At 43.0% G+C, this 16,535-nt stretch overlaps 1 protein-coding gene across 50 annotated transcripts in view; it reads right to left on the bottom strand.

The window, feature by feature from the left end:
- The window catches only part of FOXP1 (forkhead box P1), a 338,964-nt gene that overhangs the window by 21,393 nt on the left and 301,036 nt on the right, over nucleotides 1-16,535 (bottom strand). For 41 of the 50 annotated variants that reach the window (XR_014934558.1, XR_014934559.1, XM_085516176.1 and 38 more), the window contains 4 exons: nucleotides 15,502-15,589; nucleotides 9,145-9,228; nucleotides 616-817; nucleotides 429-508 (listed from right to left, as the gene is read on the bottom strand). Coding sequence is in view for 48 of the 50 variants with exons in the window: in XM_085516176.1 (XP_085372302.1) it covers nucleotides 429-508; nucleotides 616-817; nucleotides 9,145-9,228; nucleotides 15,502-15,589 (454 nt within the window). In the remaining 2 variants the exon portion in view is untranslated. The remainder of the gene's footprint in view (nucleotides 1-428; nucleotides 509-615; nucleotides 818-9,144; nucleotides 9,229-15,501; nucleotides 15,590-16,535) is intronic. The other 9 variants (XM_085516193.1, XM_032447314.2, XM_085516203.1 and 6 more) reach the window with 1 other exon arrangement.

Here is a 16,535-nt window from a genome sequence, read left to right as displayed (position 1 = left end):
ATTATCTAATTGTTTTGAGTTTTTATTTCTGTTTCCTTACAGAAATATTAATTTATTAGTCATTCATAAAGCAGAATCAAAGAGAAATGCAAAACATTTCACTAGCTGATTAAAGCTCAGTAATTATTTAGAGCTCAGATTAATTCTAGGGATCAGAGATTACTGTAGCTTGTGATAATTGACTTGCCATCTTTAAACAGGCTCATTTTCACTGTTGTGTGAAATGAATTTCCTAATAATCACATCGTATTGTAATACTTAATCAAAAGCAATTATGTTATATATTGCAGTTCTAAAAACCCTTATAGTAAAGGTTTGAGCATTTGAGCATGCTTACATACCAAAGGTTTGAAAATCTATTTAATCCAGAGCGTTCACATATAGGGAGACTTTGTCTAATCCAAATGCCTGTGTTTGGCTCCACTCACCTGTCTAATTAAAGATGCATACGTGAACGGTGGTCTAACTTCTGCATTCTTATAAAATTCTTGGTTCTGGGCAATATCTGCTAAATAAAGAGCAGTTGTTCTGTTATCATCACAGCCCACTGCTGCAGGTGTTGGTAACAGAAAGCTGCCAGGCTGGGGAAGGCCCATACCAGCAGCACCTCTTTACCTGAAGAAATGGGGACGTTGTATTTATCCGAGTACCGCCTCCGGATGGGCCCGACGTTGTGCATGCTTGTGGTAGTGATGACTGACGGTCCCTGCGTGACGGGAGTGATGGGTGCAGTCGGGGTGGTGGGAGTATGAGGTAAGCTCTGTGGAGAAGCCTCAGATGCTGTCTTGGAAAGCGTGACGCTGGACACCAGATTGAGCTGTGGAGGAAAAGGACGAAGGCTGCATTACAAAGGGCAAATGTGGCTAATTAAAGGTGGTGGGGGAAATTCTTGTTAAGAAAACTACCCTATGCTCAGAGCAGACAACGCAGCTCGAGTGCTTGCTTCAGCTACAAGTGCTGTTGTAGCATCTCCATTAGCAAACAGAAAGAAATACATACATCTCCAGATAGATGGATCTTATAACATGAACAATGCAGCCCACTACCAGAACTACAAAGAGTGGATTTTCACCCAAACCTTAAAACAAGATCTTATAGAGTGCATCACCAGTTTGGTATTTTATTTCAGTTCCATTGTTTTTCAATCTGAACCCCACACCTCTTATTTCCATGCTATCATTATGCATGGCTTCTAATCAGTCTTCTATCAGTCTTCTTGGATATTTTACTGAAGGCGCCAGCCTAAGAATAAAAGGCCAGATTTTCCTAGGGACATAGTAGGGAGTAACGCAATCTCTCTCTTCAGCATTTGGGATTGCTTCTTTTTTTTTTTTTTTTTTTCCCGTTCCCTCCTGTTCATCCATTTTAAAAGCAAAGCCCCGAGTAGGTTAACTCTGGAATAATTTAATTAATCACACCGCATGAAATACTGCAGCCACTCAGCCCAGCACAAGTGGCACCATTCTGCTCTACCCTGATGGGAGGCACGGTGTTACCTGAACGAGCAGCAGCAGCTGAACACCTCTGGGACCGAACATCCAACCCAATCAGAACCCATCCTCCTTCTGCACCCAGCCATACCCACACCACCAGCACCCGCTCCTTCTCACTGCCCTTCTTGCTATCCGAAAAATGATGCTGCCTTACAATCGGTGGCTCCTACTGGAGTACTTTAAACAAATAACCCAATCTCTTAACAACGACATCAGAAAAGACCAGGGAGAGAAGGGCTCTTTGACTACTTCCACGTTTCCTTCCCTTAGGCACTTTCGCAAATAATATTGCTGAAATCTTGACCCCATTGAAGTCAGTAGCAAAATTCCTACTGAATTTAACAGGGCCAGAATTTTATAACTTTTGTTCTGATTAAAATTTCTTTTGGCTGGACATTAAAGCTTTTCAGATGAAGGAGAGGCACACAATTCAGACATGCCCCCAAACATCTCATGTTTATCCATAAGACTCCGTATTAATTTTCCTTGTGTGAAAGTAACCAGATAAGAAAACTCCTATTAGCATCCCTCGTCTGCTCTAACAGCCAGAAATACTGCTGTTCCTTTATCAAAATAACAGGATTTATCCCAAACAAAGGTAATGGAAAACAAAGGGCTCTCGTGTCACAGGAATGACACCAAGACAAAAAGCTGATTGCCCACAGGAAGGGCAGAGCAGAGCGACAGATAAATAGCACCAGTTTTTCAATCAATTGTCCCTGCTTTTTGAGCAACTCTGCCTGTGTTAAAGCCCAGCCACAAAATCCTCCTGCAGCACTGCATGCTGCTCAGGTACTGCAGACACCCATCCCCTGTGTGCCCTGTGCTCACATGAGGATCATCCAGCGGCTCGTGGTGAGGCCACAGAAGGAAGAACCCAGGAGATGATGAGGAGTGTGGCCAAATGCAGGCAGTGATTTCCCAGAGCAGCCTGCCATGGTGGGTTGGTGGAATGCTCCATCAGGAACACGCGTGCTCCAAGCCCGCGGTGCCGCAGCCACCTCTGCTTGTTGACTGGCGTGATTTAAGGCCACTGATTAGGGACACACGCATTGTAATGTCTCCCTGTTATCCATCTATCCATCTATTACATATGATAAAAGGACCAGTGATGATAATAATAGTACAACTGACAGGTCTCACCATGAAATTAAATCTTCTGTATTTTATCTCAGTTTCTAAATGGACATTTTAACAGTCCAATAACTGCGAGCAAATCTGCATCAATTTTAAGTGCCCATCTCTGGCAGAGGCTCGGCAGCCAGGCCCTCCTGTTGGAAAGATCACTGCTCGCGCTCCATCATTACGGCTCTTGCTACTCCATTTCAAAAGAGTTCGCTTCCTTTTTTAGCGTTTAAAAACTTAACATTTAATCTGTTTCTACCAGGGAGCTGCGAGAGAGAATCCCCAAAGGTCAGCGTTCCCTGCTTCAAGAATTTGAATCGAGTTAGATTTCTTTAGGCTTTTCAGCATAGGTAGCAACTAGAAATAAACAGAAGAGAGGACGAGCAAAGGGGGGGGGGGGGGCTAACAGGCTTGACAAATGACACTGTGATTCACACCCACTGCTGGGCCGCCACTAATAAGCTACAGAGGAAGCAGCCAATCTCAGCTAATTACCAGATAAAATTGTATTGTAAGGACTCTAATTAGGAGATGCTTATGGAGGTGATCTAATGATTAAACGCTGCATTCGAGTGACCCCACCATCAATGTGCAGTGGTGCAAGATGTCACTGGAATATTTTGTAGAAACAGTAATTTTATTTCAAGGAGGGGAGGCAGTAATATTTGTAATAATGGCTATGAGGTAAACTAATTAAAAGACAGTTCCTAAAGGAAGACTGTGGCTTTGAGCAGCTGTGGCCGTTCCAAAACAAAGTGCCAAATCTCAACAGAGGAGCTGCAGTCAAGTGGAAAATTTCTGCCTGACCTCTGCTCTCGCTATTAATTTGCAGGAAAACTAATGACACATATACATATTCCCACAAAATTGTTCTAATTGCTAATTTGCCAAAGGAGCCCAGTTTCCAAATTAAACATGACTGCAGTCTGTGAGGAAAGAAAGAACAAAAAGCTGGAACGTGGTGAGTGTGCTGTGCTTCACCTCCACCGGCCGGTGCTGAGCCTGAACCAACGAGTTAATGACAGATGACCTTGGTGCTCGCCAGCAAAGTTCTCCCTCTTCCTGCCCCATACCTGGTGCCACTCTGCTCTGGGGCAGGGGACCAACCCCTTTGGCGATGGTACCAAAACATGGGGTGGGTATGGGGAGACGAGGGCTACTGTCTTCATGGGATCTGCACTGTCAAGGCAGAGAGCTCGATGGTGAACTGGAGCAGAAGAACAAATTATGAATGGTGTTGGTTTTGTTGCCATCTTGAAATATTCATCTGAATTGTACACTATTAAATCTTAATACTGGCGGCAATCAGAAACATGCAGAGGATGATAATTTGGGGGCAAAGATCAGGAAGGGACAGGGCTGGGAGGGTTTCTTTTCCTGATGCTGTTCACATTTTCTATTGAAAAACAAGTTTCTATGATAGGAAAAGTTGTTCACGCTGGTACTTTGCACACTGCCCATGTCCCACATACAGCACGTTTTGGTGAGGGACGGTTTCTGTCTGAAGGGATCACACACAAAGGCACAAAGTCAGCACTGGGCAGCAAGGCACAGCCCCACCAGCCAAGGGTTAACTGGTACTGCAACGTTTTGCACTGGGGATGGGGGAGGGAGGATTTCCTCCAGCCACAAAAGAAAACAAGAAAAAAAACAACAAAAAGCCACCAAGCCCCATAGCAGCTTACAGTCCTAAAATCCTGTAAATTTAGTCAGCAAAGGGTGCTGGGTGCTTTGTTCAGTTTGTTTTTAAGAACAGTTCCTCGCGTCGCTTTAACTCAACAACCATAAAAGCTTTACTTGTTTCAGCATCCAGTATCTGCTTAGGATTTTAATACTAACCTTCCCTTTCAAGAAATGGTCGTGTCTTCCTATTAAAGGTGAAGACTGAGTCACAGTTTTTTCCTTAGATATAAACAACACAGAGAGGTAGCCCTCTCTCTCACCTTGTAAAATAGATTTCCAGTAAGTGGCTCTCCCATTAGGGCTGAGCCTGATTCCTTTTTGTGTAAATATCTTCGACAATAGTGGCTGCAGTAAAAAACCCTGATCTGAAACTGTTTCAGAAGAGAAAAAAAAAATAAATAAGAAATAAGCACTTATAAATGTCATAGAGAGGCCATACCCAACTGCTGCAGGGCAGGGATTCCCCTGCCATTAATGCTGCTGTTTTGGTCATGATTAGAGTTGAGGATTTATCAGAACTGAGCTGTCGGACCCTACAACACTCTGGAGCAGAGACTGCTTTTCTTGACACGGAGGGTGGGATGGCAAGCTGGGCCCAGAGCTTTGCTAAATGCTGCATCCTCCTCTCCTGCTCCAGCTCGGACGCAGCAGCGCTGGACGGGAGCCTGGCAGGCAGCAATCACTTAGCAGGTGTTGTTATTGGCAGCAGCACTGAGGAAACTGAAGCTGAGGAGTGAGACTTAATGAAAACCAGTATATAAAAACAGCTTTTGTTGTGCTTGAGAATCTCTCCTTATTGCTGCGTATCGTTATTTTTTCAAACTATAAAGTATGGCTACGGCAGCTACAATGCTCAGCCATTACCTCAAGAGTTAAAAGACCATTTTTTCAATGCTTTGTTATTACAGTTGCTAAAAACAGTATTTCAAAACAATCGTAATTGCTATGGTTAGGGCAAAAAAATACATTAAATAAGGGATATCTAACAGCGCATTTCATTTGAGGTGCCAAAAGTTTCTCTTCAAGTTTTCTATCAGTTTTTGAAAGATGGACGTTGCACCTGGTATGCAGAACGAGTTGTTGCTTCGTGATTTTTTCCTCCTCCTTTCCTTCCTATGGACTATGTGTTAGTTAATTCTCCAAAATAAAATCACATTTCTATCTTAACCTACCACTTGCACCAATGAAAACAGAATGTAAGGGAACCATCTTAACAGCAAAACCAGAGTGACAGTTCTTGAGCAATCATTGTTCTGGCTTCTCTGTTCTGTTCCTCCTTGAAAAAAAACATACCTTACAAAGATGTGCCACAGCGCCTTCCTTCACAGCTTCGTTCTCACTTTTCTCGTTCCTTTATTGTCACCAAAACGACACATGCAGCAGTAAGAGGAACATCTCTGCATGTTCCAAGTGCTAAGCTGAGATACTTCCATTTTCTTTTAAGCTACTGCACCTCTGGATGCCATAATTACAAAGCTGGCCATTAGCAAACAGGCAGCCGGCACGACCTGTGCCAGTGCTCAGCCTGACCCCAGCGCCACTCTCCTGGCTGCCCATAAAGGAGCTCCCCAGAAGCAGAAGAGCTACCCTACCTGCAGCAACCCCACATACAGACCCATGTGCCAACAGCTCGGGCTATCACTACTACATTACATGAGAATATGCTAAGTCTCATTGGATTTAATAAAACTGAAGAGCTTTAGTGAGCAACTGCCTCAGTAGAACAGTGTGGGGCACTGGCCCTTCCACCAGAGGAGTGGAAATAACTGCAAGGAGCTAAAGCCACCTGGAGGTGGGGATGTGATCAATGGACAGGACCAGCTTCCCCACACCTGGCTGAGCTGAAATTGGTGCAGAAGCACCAAGAAGCTACCTAGGGTCCAGCCACCACCGCTCAGCCCTGCGTGAAGCCCAACCGGAGGCCAATGGCCAGCACGGGTTACACAAGGCATGTGCTGAAAGCACCAGTGAAGTAAGCAGCTCAGGCACCAGTTCCGCCTCACAGCAACAAAACAGTTTCAAAACAAGCATTAAGATCCTTTAAACAGAATAAAAACGTTTCCTCAGCCATGAAAAGGGTGTAATTTTAAATCCCAATTCATTGCTACGTTTGGATTTGCAGCCACTCTTTCCTTTGTAACTGCTGATGTGCCATAATATATTAATTCTAACATACACCTTGCATTAGTTATGTTGGCAAAAAAATTAATTACTGGATGTAAAGAATACTTTGCACTGCAATAATGGTCATCAGATCTTTTTACCAAAGTCCTATCCCACCGAGTTAAAAGGACTGGGGTCTAGCAGAGTCTATGCGGTGCCTGTGTATTTTTTCATAACGAAAGCACAATTTATGCAAAACACTATACTCCTACATTTTATAATTAATTTTCAAATGCTTCACCTATACATATTTTAATAATTTCTGATTTATCAGATGGTATCTATAATAAATTTTTCTATATTTCAATAAATGAAAAGAAGGCAGTTTCAATCCAACAACAGAGTGCCACACAATATAGGCCTGTCAGGCACCAATTTTTACTTCTAACATGTAAGTTAAAGGATAAGGAATTTATAATGCTGCCTGTGAACGAAACCACTTTTCATACACAAATGTGATCTTTTTTTTTTCCAAAGGGTAATACAACAGTACATTTACATAAACTAATCCAAACAATCTATGTATTTGACAATGGCAAACCTCACACAGACTGCCTATTGTTGGTTTACATCTTGGAGTTCTTTATGTTGGCTTGTAACACTGCTCTAGCTGTCAAAGGTTTGACTTGGACTCTAAATAAATGGTTATAGAAGTGCTGTGCAGCGATATTGGACTTCTTTGCAAAAGAAAACCTGCTGTGTATGAATTCAAAAGCTATTAATTTTTCAGTCAAAAATATTCATGCCTATTTCTTTTAATAAAGAAACACTGTGCTGAGCAACTGAGAGATAATGTTGACTAGTGGTACAGAATTTTCAATAGAGCAGTTAAAAATAAATTTAGTAGGAGGTCCCCAACAAAGCTATAATTTTCCAGAATGTAAAACATTTTTAATACTAATCAAGACAGCCCTTTTCCCCCTGCGTTCCTTTTTCTCTCTCTTTTTTTTTTTTTTCCCTTTTCCTCTGCTTTCCCTGTTTATTAGCTGTTAACACTAATCTTCACGGCGACACTGCCTGTTACCCCCATAGCCCACAAGGCCCGCCAAAGCTGCTGCCCTCTGCGGCGCAGCATTGATCACCGGCTGCCTTGCCAAACACCGCTCGCCTTCTTGTGATTTCCTCCCTTTAGTTTTTAATCCTTCCTCCTGAGGGGCACTGCTGTTACGAAAGGCCTCCAGGCAGAGTGCTTTGAGACTCCCAGATTATTCCGCCGTTTTAATTTTTAATCCAGTAAGAGCTATAGAAACCAAGCCTCCTCCCATTCTGTTGGGTCTACGCACTTTGCCAACAATGCGCTCAAGCATTTGCATTCAGGCCGAGATGGATATGAGGAACTAGAAGAATGCTATTTTTATAGACGCTGCACGCAGTTTCCACTCTGGAGAGCTGGTATCCACCGCATCAGGCAGCTTCAGGAACCTCATCAGCTGAAATGGAAGGGTTCGTACCTACCGCTCAACTCTACCCGAGACTGCCCCAAAAACGTCCCACTGACTTTCACATCTGCTCCAGCGTTCCTGAACAGCCTGTATTTTTCTATCCTTTAGCCTTCCCATGCACCTCTGCAGCCATTTATTCCCAACTACACGGAAAGTGAGAAATCCGTTTCTAGTAAAAATGGGTGCGCGAAGTGTTTAATGATTTTATGTTCTCTATCTCTGTAATGTGTTCTGTTTCAGACATTAATTTTGTCTACCAACTGCATCTTGGCAGGCTACCATATTTGCTGGGTTAATAGTCTGACTCTTTTTTATTTCTATCACCATAAATCACACATATATGGGTGTATGTTTGCTTTATTTATAGAAAAAAAATCAGTCAAAACAGATAAACCAATACTTTGTCATTATGCTGCATCATTGCATATTGATTAAAATTGCTAGTACTAACTATAGATTGTCAACGCTCAATTAATTTTCACACAATGACTCAAAGCAAAATCAAATAAAGCCAGTGTACCTTTAAATCTTACAAATCTTAAAATCAAGAAGCAAAGCACTCTCTCCATTTTGAATAATCATCTGAAGCTCTGAGGAGCATTTTCACCATTAAGAGGTGAGAAGAAAACAGCAGATGAGGAGTCGCTTTGGTCAGAGAAGAAGATGGAGGGTTTGCCCTGTGCTGGGGGACCCAGGAGATGCCTTGGCTTGCGAAGCCAATTGCTGCCTAGCCAGGAAATTATGGAGCGGCTGACCAACCCCCACTACCCCACTGGCCACCCCACGGCTCCTCTTCTGAAGAGCAATCCACAGTGGAGGTTTCCCTTCTCAGTTTCAATGGTATAAAACCTGATACCAGGCAACAGCGATTATCATCAAAACGCGCAACAAGAGTCTGTTCTACTGTAAATTCCCGTCAGACAGGGAGAAAGTCAAATAAATACACTACATATAATTTAATCACATCTCCTTCCTAACACTTCCTAAGGTTTCATGCAAGTGGTACCGATGTAAAGCAACCCACAGACCACCAGAAGGTCCCTCTTTGGGGTCCAGCTCCCATCAAACTCCCCAGAGGAAGGGGAGAGCTGGGTCCCTGGGCTGCATCCCCTAGAAAGCTGTCTCCTTGCAGCGGCACACAGCAAAGCCACGCTTCATGTCACACACCCAGGTGGGAAACAGGAAAAAGAGGTCTGGTGTGAGGTTTGGTTTTGCTTTCTGCACAGTTCAGTACTTACAGGCTGAGGGGTGGCTTTTGGTTCAGTTGACTTCACATGCAGGTGTGTCATCATGGCTTGCAGGCGCTCTTTATCTTTTGCAAGCTGAAGGGGGAGAAAAAAAACACTCTATTACTTGTAGGAATAAAACCCAACCTCTGCTTATTCCTAATTAAACAGTTGGCACCAATGCCCAAGACGGGAGAGTTTTATTGCTGAGCAGTTTGGAAATTGTATACGCTCTGTTCATGAGGCAAAGCTAACGCTTGGTGCTGGGTGTCAGTATTTCTCAAAGCAAAATGCATTAGCCCTTCAGCAAGAAAAGCTAGACCTGCTGGCACCGAGAGGTTCACTCTAGCCCTGACAGCTAAAAGACAACAGTGAATCATGTTTATTAACCCGGGAAGCGCGGCAGAAGGCACGCTGTGCAATGACCCTGAGTGCCTTGTCCTCCTTTTGCACTGTGGGACGAGCACTATATGGATAGGCTGTGGCTCCCACATCACTGCGACCCCTGAAGAGATGGAAAACCCCCCGGGGGCTGGCAGGGGAATCCAGCTGGGACAAGAGCAGCAGTTGGAATCACCACTGCTGGAATCCCTAAGGTGCATGCCAAAAGGCAGCTGGGCAGAAACAGTACCCACATCCAACGCAACACAGGCCAGAAGTGTGGCCAGCGTCCTGTGCTAGATGTTAAGGGGATGCCCATAGACTTTCCCAGCACTTTCCCATTGAGATCTGAAGATCACAGTGTACAGCTGTAGCCAGGATTGCTTCCAAATGCATTACTAATGCACTGACCAGGCACTAAATCTCACTGGTTTGGGAAACAATATATATATATATGTACATTTATATACATATATATACATATTTTTTTTTCTATGGGAAAATTGGATGATTTCTGGCTGCTCTTAAGAATAAAGAAAAAGGGGGAAAAAAAGTAAAAAAAAAAAAAAAAAAAAAAAGAATTGGGATTGCATTAGGAGACAATACTAATGACAACTAATGACAAAAGCGAGTTATTAACCTACACACTCTACATAAAGGTTCCTGTCTCCAGCAGGACTTGGATCAGGTTCTTAGATATGACAGTTTCTGTAGTTTTCCTTTAGACAATCAGGTCCCTGATGCCAAGAGGAGAACTGTGCTCACATTCCAGTGAAATGTTGAACAACCTGCCCATCTTATCACAGTCATCTGTTTGTAGCAGTAAAGCTGGGCTAAGTGTATACAAAAAGAGACTTGGTTATAAATCCCCATTCATAACCTTCCAGTCAAGGTTGTGTTGCTCTCTGCAGGGCAAAGGGGTTCTGCCTGTGCCAGAAAGACGCCACAATGGGATAAAACCTGGCACACAACTTTCCAAGACAGGAATTAAATAAAGGAAAAAATGTTGTCACCACTGTGTGCTCTGGAAGTGCAAAAGCCAAATCACTGGCCCTTGCGAGCTGCTTTTCTTTTCTTGGTCAAAAATCTCCATGGCAAGAGAGAAAAGCTAAAGGTGATATTAGATATCCTGCAATCTGCCCTCAGATCTGCTCTGGACATCACAGAAGAGCAGGGACTGGCTCTTAGGAGTGCAGTGGGAACATCTCGCATTCAGAGTCCTCTGAGGACTTCTTCAGACAAAGCAGAGGTCTCACCCCTCAGCTGCTGTGCTTTCCACAAAACAAATAAAAAACAATAAATATTTTACTCTCGGTGCAGCTCTGTTGTGCAATCTCTCATTCTTAGCAGTTCTCGGGCGCTGGGGCTGCTTGGCAGGGTCATCTGTGCATTAAATTTTGGTCTGCAGGCTACCGCAGGAACCAAAGCTTTAGCCAAAACAAATAAAGCTCAGAGGCACCTGAAAACTTCCTGCTTGCAGCAGAGCAGTGGCAGCAGGGAAAGCCACCAGCAAAGCCAGCATGGAGCACGCCCTGCATCGTGCTTCCTCTGGGCCCCTCGGCAAAAACGGAGCGGTGCTTGGCCTGGAGCAGCTGGGGTCCTTGCTTTTATTGTTCTCAGTCATCATCTTAGCACGCTTTTAGTGCCGTTTCTGGTGGGTGAACGTTATTAAAGATCCTCTCGACATTTCAGGCAGACGCACGCTGGTGTTTTGTCATAGTCTAGGAATTCAAACACTCACCCAGTTAGGCAGGAGTTTAAATTATGAAAAATAGAGGTCTCTCAGTTTCAAAGCACTGAAGAGAAGTAAAAAAATCTGAAGAATTTCTTTAAACTGTTTTTCCCCCATGCCAGGAAGCAGTAGTGATAAAAAACCAGAATGTCACCAGCAGCCCCTCCTCCAACAAGGTCCCTCATAAGACTCGCTGGGCACTGGTGGGAGCACATTCTCACTGGTGGGACTCACTGGAGTGCAGATTGTCCACAACGAGGATTCTTAATGGACCTGCAGGGAAATGCTCCTCTTCTACTGATAGTGTTACTGGGCAAGGACTGTTACACAACAAAAATAAACTGATTATTGCAGCTCTGTTCCAGTGCTTCTAAGCTTCTGTTGGGAATTGTTTGCTTTCCTGCTACAAAACCGAATTTGAATGCATACACTCAAGGTGCAGTTGAAGTAGGACTGGTAATCTCTTCCCCAGCAGTGGCATGGGGCAGGACAGGCAGAGCGGAGGAGTAATGTCCTCATCACCTATGGACTCAGTTGGCACCCACAGCTCTCCTGTGCCCTGCTAGAAAGGGATCTGTGTCTCTGGCTGCAGAGCCCTCCCCTGCATGACAATCCTGACTAGTGGCATAGGAGAAACCACAAGGTGGGCCTTTTAAGAGAACAAAGGGTGCAGATCTATAAAAGTTCCCTGTGGCAAGGACTTAGAGCATCCTGAAATGTTCACAGGTCCAGAGGCAGCCTGGTAAAACTCAGTACCTGAGGGCAAGGGCCTTATCAGGCCAGGCTGGATGGGGCTATGAACAACCTGGTCTAGTGGGAGGTGTCCCTGTCTGTAACAGGGGGGCAGGAACTACGCAATCTTAAAGGTTCCTTCCAACTCAAACACTTCTATGATTCCATGATTTGAAGGTCCAACACTGAGGAGCAGATTACAGACAGCAAATTCTTAGTTTTCTGTGGAGCTTAATGTAACCTGAGAGTGCTGCTCTGCACAGTGCAGGCTAAAAAAAGGCCCCCTAGCAACACAGTCCCATCTGAAGCCTCATTCCTTTTTTTGGTGTTCTTTCTGAAAGCTTTAAATGGTGGCAGTTTTCAGATGGCCACCCAGATCCTCATGGCAAGCCTGACTTTCTGAGGTTCCTTCAGTTCTCTGGGGTCCAACCACATTCTAGGTTCCTAATAGTGGCTCCATGGAAAATTCTTCCAGAGCACACAGACAGTGCTCTGAAAATCTGGGTATCAGGACACGTGTGTCGCTCTGGAAAGATTAAATCCTGAAACTGCACACGTGATAAGCAGGAGAGGGAAGGCACAGAAGGGGCTCAGGAAGAGGGGAAGTACAGGAGTCTGTGAACCAAAGAGCAAGACAGAAGGCACAGAAGGGTGCAGACATTGCACAGGAGGAAAAGCAGACAGAAAATAATGGCAAGAAGCAGGAATGTGAAAATGGAAACCCAGGGAGGGTATTCAACAGGACTAACATGGCCAGAACAATGGGAAGAGAAAGATCAGCAGCAGGATTCTGGAAAAACACTATGGACAAAGGAGAAGAAAGCCAGCCATCAGCAATGCAAGAGACAACCAAGACTCAGCCTCTTCCCTCCTGTTAGGTGCCTCATAAGGCTGTGCAAGGAAAGGTTCAGGATCCATTTCTTAAGAGTGTCAATGGATGCTTCATGAAGTAGAACTTTCACTCCACTGAAAATGGCCAGCTGTCTCTGTGTTCTCCTATTAGGAGATACCTTTATCAAGTGTGTCAGAGCCTTGCTGCTGTCCTGAAATGTTTTTCCATTCAAAGGTGGTGCTACAAAATAAATGCCCTATTCCAGCTAAGATCTTGTTAAGGATAGGGATATGTTCCTGTGTTTGTGTTTTACCCAGTTCTCATTATTTATAATGGCAACAAATGATCGTGTCAAGATTGTTTAAACTAAGTGAAATATGAGGAGATCTCTACCTTGTCTGTGATACTTAAAACATGTTTGTGATGGAAAAGCTTCGTGATACTTCTGCTAAAGTCCATCTGCAATCAAATAACATCTGACTCGATTCTTTTCAAAAAGTTCATTTAAAAATTGCTTTGTTTAGAAGTCGTGGAACTTCTCTCCATGACAGTGACAAAGCTTCTCCAGATAAAATAATTACATTGGGTAAAAAAGGGAAAAAAAGCTTGCATTTGGGTCCATCACACTCAAAGCCTGAAGTGCACCCCTCAAATGCAATGGATTTGCTCCTCCCTGAAGCTATGGGGTCCCTCTCCTACCTGGCTATCAGAACAGGTTGTCCACAGGGCTGATTTGTGCCACTCTGTTGCAGGAGAGTTGGGCTGATGGTCCTGGTAGAGCTGCCCTTGCTGTATCACAGTGGGTGCTGCAGATCAGGTCGCTGATAGCTCTGCAATGGAGCTAGATTGACACTGTATCACAGCTCTGTGAAGCACAGGTCCCAGCCAGATAAACTGGAGATAAGCTGGAGGATAATTTTTCTGTCTCTCCCATGTTCATACTTATGCAAACTATCCCAAGGACTGACATGTTGGATGAAGAGAGGGAGAAGCGGGGAGATCCAGGGCATTTCAGAAGCAGGACATACCTGCTTCTCCACTCATCCCTCCTGGCTAATGCATACAGTCTCACTGTTATCAGCATCCCACGCTACACTAAGCCTCCACTTCACCCTATCTACTCTGCTAGTAAGACTGTTAAAAAAACTCCACAATAACAGTAACAAAACCAAACACAAACAAAAATTTTTGGCTTGGCCCTTATACCACTTTGAAATGATGTTCTTGTCTTGGGGACCTCATGCAGCGACTCTGAGCTAGAATGTATTCCTCAGCACTAAATGGGTGTGAACTCGTGAACATTAGTCACTTACGACAATCAATCAGAATGATTCAGCACTGATAAACTTCTCAGTAATATTGCCAAGGACCTACAAAGAGGTGGTAACCTGAAATCATCTCTGTGCTGTTCATGACTGGGGCAGTAGTTCCAGGCACAAACGTGCCCAGTAACTGCAGGAAGGAAGGAAGGAAGGATTCAGGCTTTTCAAGCTGACTGTAACTGAAGAATCTCCATTTACCTTCAGCACGAATATTATCGCATCTTGGTAAAAGATCATCTCATATCTCAGTTTACCAGGAAGACTGCGGATTTGTTCTTCTAATTCTCAAGAAACTTGTTAAAATAACAGACCACTTCTCATAACATTTCCTGCAAGACTCTGACATTTTATGACTGGTAGTTTGGTTTTTATAAAACTTATATTAAAATAGTTTATATTGCTTTAGCTAACAGTGAAAGAGCGTCATGACCAGCGTGTTCCTGAAAATAAAATATAGGAAATATCTATGAAAGAAGAAGGGTAATTTGTAAGATAAGAAGATAAAAGGAATTTTTTTAAATGCTTATCTTGAAAAGTAACAACAAGAAGTTTAAGTGTGTTTTTGCTGATTTTTCTCTCCAACTATTTGAAGCTATAAATGACTTAACTCAGTAAAATTCCAAATGTAATTATCTTCTGTACTTAGCCCAAGGCTTTCCATATATCTCTACACTGCTGTCTTGCATACAAAATAGGTTTTTCAATAGCTGGTAACTATATAATGTACAACATTGTTTTAATTTCCCCTTCTTTGCTAACCTCTTGCCTACACACAGACAGACAGTCAAAGCTGCCCAGCTACAGCAGCGAGGTGCAGAGAGACAGAAAGAACTCAAAGGCATTCGGAAAGGCAGTTGCACAAACAGGTCATATTTTTACATTGCATTCAATATATTCCAGTTTACTCCCTTTTTGCAATTATTTAAAAAAAAAATCATTTGCTACAAATGGCAAAATAATAATATTAATACATGGAGAGTGTTAGTATATGACAGACCACTAAACAAGCCAGGTCATGCAGCGTTTTGAAGTAAACATCAACCAATTCTCTCGTATCAGCATCTCTAAATGAAGGGGATCTCATCGCTCCCACCTCCCTCCACCCCCCGGGTGAGTAGAGAAAGCATTAGATACAAACGGATGGATTTCCAATCAGTCAGCCTGCTTAAGTTTCCTATTTCTTTTCAAGTTACAGTTTAGAAAAGAGGAAATGAAGCTGCAGTTTCTTTTGACGGTTTTTAAAACTACTACAAGAAGGTTTTGAAAGCTGGTTTTCAATCACAGTGGGTAAAGCAGAACTCATTTTTTAGTGCTGTCGAGAACTGGATTTGATTAATACTGAAGTAATATTAAAATAAATTTCATTTTACCTGTAGCTCTAACTGCTGTACAACCTGCATTTGTACTCTACATTGGGCTGTACTTCTATCATCCAGCGCATGCTCACTGTTGAGATGTCTGTAACAATACACAGAAAATCATTAAGTGAAATGGATAAACAAAAAGGAAAAAGTAGTTACCAGGATGAATAAGCAATCTGAATGTCACCCAGCATGTCTTTATCAGTATCTGAGATTTATTTTTGTTTAAGCCTTGTCTGATTTTTAGTGTTTTTCTTTATAATTATTTTTTTAATTTTCTCTGTCCTGCTTTTTGGCTTCAGTCTCCTCCCATCACACATTATATCTTAAGCACATGTTTCAGAACGTGGCTTATTTGTATGTAATAGGAATTCTGCAGAACAGTTGTCCTTCCTCCATTAGGCAAAAGAAGTAGATCAAGAAGTTATGGTAATATTATTTCACATATGATTTCATACTATTGGACTGGAAGATGCTAGATATATCTCAATGTAACACATGCAATACGTGAATAATTAAATCTCATAGAACCTTCACGTTTATGTGATTAAAAATTAAAATAAAACATATGATTGTGTAAAGAATGAAAAACCACACAAAATTCGGTGTATAAGTATGTGCAAAATATATACCAATAAAAGAGAGAAAAATACAGACGGTCACTGTAAAACAAATAGTCTTCATCCAAAAGAAACAAAAAGTCATCCAGAACAGCAGACCAGCTAGAATTCGAGGTTTACTGTAGCACGTGCCCTGAAAAGCTTCTCCCATGCAAATGTTGAAAGAAATTTAAAGAAAATAAAGCTCTTAAAATAAAACTGCTGTAAGGCTCAGGCTAAAGCCGTGTCTTCAGACTGGTACCGTCACATGAGTGCAGAAAAACCCAACGCCACCAAACCCAAACACTGTTCTGTGCTGTTTTACCTTCAACTGCCCTCATTTCATGATCTGTACCACACAATGGGCTACATTTAACACCCTGGACTTACACCACAGAACACCCGGCCTCCTTACCCCACTGTGACTAACACCTATGCTAAGTG

This window comes from Coturnix japonica, chromosome 15, assembly GCF_054131305.1.
Source record: "Coturnix japonica strain WE chromosome 15, WE-NBRP24, whole genome shotgun sequence".
Taxonomy (NCBI): domain Eukaryota; kingdom Metazoa; phylum Chordata; class Aves; order Galliformes; family Phasianidae; genus Coturnix; species Coturnix japonica.
This window is presented reverse-complemented; position numbering and strand designations above follow the sequence as displayed.